Genomic DNA, 5,330 nt, shown 5'->3' on the forward strand with positions numbered 1-5,330 from the left:
CCCCCGGAACTGTCAGTCCCGTTGTTTTCTCCTCCAGATTGTTCACCAGCCTGTCCTATCCAGACAGACCTGCGGAGACAACAACATGCAAAAAAACAAGACAGAGCAAAACCAAGCAACAATGTACAACAAAATCTTTATTTCTATAATAAAGAACATTACAATATAGGAATACCTCATTTACTAAAATAAAAATTTAAATGCAAGGATTAAAATGTACTAGTTATTATTTATTATTAATAATAGGCCCTCAAAGTTGTCCTGTATTCATCGCTAAAATGACTCACTATGTTATAATTTCACCAGTTCTGCTAAGTGGAAGGATGTTTTTTCCTGCATGCTTATTGGAAATAGAAGAAATGCATTTGAATCTAATTATCTTACAAAAATTTTGTTTAATATTTCTACCTTATTATTATTGTAAATCAACAGAAAGTTGAGTAGATGAGTTTCCATGGAATATTGTCTTTTTTAGAACTCTTTATTTCCAATTATTTTTCTTATGGCATTTTTTACATCTTTGTTCCTCAAGGTATAAATTAGGGGGTTCAACATAGGGGTCACAACACCATAAAATGCAGAGACGACTTTGTCTTGGTCTTGGGATTCCTTTGACTGAGGTTTCAAGTACATGTAGATAGCAGTTCCATAAAAGATGGTGACCACAGTCAGATGAGAGCCACAGGTAGAAAAAGCTTTGAGCCTGGCCTCTGCAGAGCGGATCCTCAGCACTGCAACCACAATGCGAGCATAGGAGATAAGGATGAAGGTGAAGGGCATGGGAAGTGTGAATATGCCAATGACCAGGCCCAGAATAAATCTGAGTGGGGTGTCTGAGCAGACAAGTTTCAATAGGGCCTGGACCTCACAGGTAAAGTGGTTGATGATATTGTGTCCACAAAAATGAGCAGGAAATGCAATGACTGGTATTAGGGCTAAAAGGAAGGCACTGGCCCAGGTCACCATGGCCATTTGTAGGCATACCTGATGACTCATGATGATGGTGTAGCGCAGGGGATTCGAGATTGCAACAAACCTGTCATAAGCCATGACAGCAAGGAGAAGACACTCAGTCATCCCCAGAAATAGAGCAATGGTCATCTGGGCATAGCAGTTGGTATAGGAGATGGTTGGGTAGTCTCTCAGACCATTAAACAACAAAAAAGGCACCGAGTTGCTAGAGTAGCAGATGTCTAGGAAGGATAGGTTACTTAGGAAAAAATACATAGGAGTATGAAGTCTCCCATCAATTCTAACTACAACAATAATCAGACTGTTTCCCAACAGTGTGACCAGGTAGACCACTAACATAATACAATAAAATGCAACCTGGGATTTTGGATGATTGGATAAACCCACCAGGATAAACTCCATCACTTCACTGTCATTTTCAATAGCTGGAATATCCATTTTGTTGTATCTGCTGAGAAAACAGAAGTCATTAAATTAATTTTAATTTAGGAAGCATTCATTGGGAATCTGCTATGTCATCAGTCTTATACAAGATGCTATTAAGAGGAGATGCTTCAAAACAAGTGATAACCTTTTGAAAATTTGCATGGTATTTTGGGAGATAAGACAATCATACACAACAAGATTAATTTGCAAACTAGCACAACATTTGACTCTTAATTTCTCGCTCTGTAAAATGAAAGGGTTTAGATTCTACCTGAAATATGCTCTGATTACTCCTTTAAAGGAAAATACGATACTCAAACATAATTAAACTCCTGTTTCATAGAATTACTGATTGCTCATCCCCACTATGGATATTAGCCAGAAATTTGTCTTTAGTTGGTTCGTACAAATGTTATAAAATATGAGTCCAATTTACTCTCATTTATCACTTACCCTATATCCAGTCAATTGCCAAATCCCTAGCCATGGTATTTCCAATGGCCACATATGCATGTGAAAGTTGGACACTGAATAAGGAAGACTGATGAGGAATTGACACATTTGAACTACGGTGTTAGCGAAGAATATTGAAAGCATTATGGACTGCGACAAGGATAAACAAATCTGTCTTGGACGAAAGGATGGTGAGACTTTGTCTCACGTGCTCTGAACATATTGCCAGGAGGGACCAGTCCTTGAAAAAAGATCTCATACTTGGTAAAGTAGAGGATGAGCGACAAAGAGGAAGACACTTGATGAGATGGACTGATAGTGATGCAACCACTGTGAGGATGGCAAAGGAGCCTGGCACAGGACTGGGCGGTGTTTCCTTCTCTTGTACATAAAGTCACTTTGAATAGAAATGGACTCAAAAGCACTGAAGCAAACCAACAAAATATGTTTTAAATCTGCCCAAATCTCTCTACACGCACAGTTGATACTTTCCTCACCACAGTCACCATCACCTCTCATCTGGACTAATGCGTGAGGTGCTTCATAGGCCACCCTATCTCCACTTTGGCCTCCCTATCGCTTCTCCTCCACACAGCATCTTGGGTAATCTCTTACAAAGACACAACTATGAGCATTGCTTTCCCATGTTTAAATCTATTTGAGGACTTCCAATTGGGTTTAGAATGAAATCTAACTTATTTATTGCAACCGACTAGACTCCAAATTATCTGACCTTCACTTTATTTTGTCCTGTCTTCTCCTGTGCTCCACAATGTTCCAGCCCGACTGTCCTTATGAAGCACTTCAAGGTACTTCTCACCGAGGGATTTTGCACATTGTGTTCTCTCTGAGAAAATTTTCCTCTTTTCTCACTTTCCTCTTTTCTTGGTGAATGCTCCGAGTCATCTTAATGTTTCAGCTTAAAAGGAGCTTCCCCCAAGATGCCTCCCCTGACCATCCCCACCCCTTCCAATCTTTATTACAATCATTCATCATACCTTGAGTTTTTCCTGTGTAGCTTTTATCACAGTTTATATTTACAGTATATATTTGTGTGATCATTTCATGTCTGTTTTTCTCCAAACTTTTAAGTTTCAGGAGGGAAGAGACCCTAACTGATTTGGATACTGCCTATCAAGAAGCATGCCACAAAATTCAGGTTTATTATATATTTGTTGAATTAATTGAAGCTGGTTTTGTAGCTTTTCTGTCTCACCCAATGCAAAGAAATTGATTTGACTGCAAGTGTGTTGAATTGCCTGAAGGAAATGAATGTGTGAACGTAGAAAGCCTGTGATGAGAGCCAGCATTTTATGGTATTCAGTCTTATTTATTCCCTGTATCTCAGAAATGAACTCCAATATTGTACCTTTCCCCCCCAGCCCTACAATTTGCCATTTGCATGGAGGGAAAGTGCTGTAGTGAAGAGAGGAAATGGAGATTATTCTAGAACCTATAAAAATGTTATTGCCTTTCTTGATCTATTCAGGGCTATATTTATATTGGTGTCGTTTTATGACACATGAACGCACTTACAGACTAGCACATCATTTAGGTTAATATTTTATCCCAATAGTCTGTAAGATCCCCATCCATTTGAATCACAAGGCAGGATTTTGAGTGTTTGTGGTATATAGTTGCAGACTCATGAGACAGATGTAATGCCTTGGCAAGCAATGGAGAGGTTTGTAGAAATTTAGCAGCAGGAAAGACGATCCACAGTAACAATGTAGGCAATCTCTCTGAAATATCTACGGAGGACAGATTTCATGTCTCCAAAAGCAAATGACCTTTATAGACAGATACTTCAAGAAGTAGGGTAAGAGATTATAACAAAATCCTCAAAAGCAAACCCACACAAAACAACACCTGACACGGCACAGGGCAGCTCTAAATAGAAAGCATAGTCATACACAAGCGCATTGGAAAAGCGATGCAAGCCCAGCTAACGAAGGCCCTCAACGAGATGGAATGTCACTCTGGCTGCATCAACAGGCTCAGGCACAGGAACACTTGTGAGGATGGAGAGGACCGTGCAGTGTTTTGTGCTGTTTTGCTGAGGGTCACTATGGGTTGGAGCTGACTCGGTGGCACCTAACAACACATGTCCGACTAAGATTGCTTCTAATGGTCATGGAGGATTGTCCTTCTGGGAGACCCTTGATTACCTCTATCTAGAATTGGCGCTTTGGTTTTGTCATGATTCTTAGATTAAGAATTACAAAACAGGGTCAATCTGAAGCGTGCTTACAGTCAAGTGGAGAAGGACATCATGAGAGGTTAAGTAGAAGGGATGCAACAGTGGGTTCCAACAGAAGAGCAATTGTGCAGATGGCACAGGACCAGACAGGGCTTTCTTCTGGTGTGTATAGGGTTGCTAGGAGTCAGGGACCAACTGCAGGCCACCTAATAGCAGCGACAGCAATAGTGCTCTGGGACTGAGACAGAGATCAGATGATCTGGCATGGGTGCACGGGGTAACCCCCCTGGCCCTCATTTCTTAATAGTCTTTGCCAGGATGAAATCATCAGAACCCACACTATTGAAATTGCCACTAAAATTTCACAATACAATGGCAACATATTCGAATCAAATAGCCTCAGTTTGATTTTCAAGGCTCCCATCTTTTTGCCTTAATGATCCCAAGCTTTTGCCAGTATGAATAGCTGGAGAACAAACCCACTTTTGTGTTTACATTGTGGGTTTAGTGTCACCAAACTAGCCATAGAATTTTTTATTGAAAAATTCAGTGTTTTAACACTGTGCAGGATAGCAGTTTCTGACCTGGCTAGACATGTGGCTAGACTCAATTCACTTCAAAAGTTTGTGGGAAAAAATAGAATGAAAAGGTAATGGAATTTTTCCATGAATTTTTGAAGCCCTCATATATACACAGCTACCAGGCATTTCTAGTAATATCTTGGGACATTTTCAAAGCTTTTCTTTACATACGTTCCTCAGAGAGCCTTTTCTAACCTACTTCCTATGTCGGGCATACTTCCCAGTCGACCTCATTTCATCGTTAGTACTAAAATTGAAGGGTGCTTCGAGTATTACCCCTGTTCTCCGAGCTATTCAGAAAGATTCCATGAGCACCACCTATACTCTATGAAATTAATAGTACTTTCAGAGTGTAATTTCTCTTATCCATATCAGACTGTATATGGTATAGTGGTTAAAGGCATAGCTTTTGGAGCCAAGTTCAAATTCTGGATCCAGCACTGATGGTGACCATGGTAATTTACTTAACTTATTTACATTTTAGTTTCCTCAACTGTAAATTCGGAGCAATAACAGTACCCACCTCAAGGGTTTTTGTGCTTTATAACTATTAGCTATTAATTTTTTAAACGAGGCTTCATTCAGGAAGCAGCGCACCTAAATTGCCATGTGAGGGGCTTTTCTTTTCTTGAGAGTAGAAAAGGAGAATTCCATAAATGAAGACAGACATAAGCTCTAAGGTTATGAGCCCTCTGAAA

The 5,330-nt window shown here is 39.9% G+C and overlaps 1 protein-coding gene across 1 annotated transcript; it reads right to left on the bottom strand.

Annotated features, from left to right (window-relative positions):
• Nucleotides 1-471: 471 nt before the first annotated feature.
• On the bottom strand, nucleotides 472-1,410 carry LOC101651323 (olfactory receptor 13H1-like). Its single transcript, XM_004715388.1, has one exon. It carries the CDS (start codon nucleotides 1,408-1,410, stop codon nucleotides 472-474), a length of 939 nt encoding a protein of 312 aa, XP_004715445.1.
• Between the last annotated feature and the right edge of the window lie 3,920 nt (nucleotides 1,411-5,330).

The sequence above is a fragment of the Echinops telfairi genome, unplaced genomic scaffold (genome assembly GCF_000313985.2).
Source record: "Echinops telfairi isolate 266 unplaced genomic scaffold, ASM31398v2 ScPeMD7_20;HRSCAF=75, whole genome shotgun sequence".
Classification (NCBI taxonomy): domain Eukaryota; kingdom Metazoa; phylum Chordata; class Mammalia; order Afrosoricida; family Tenrecidae; genus Echinops; species Echinops telfairi.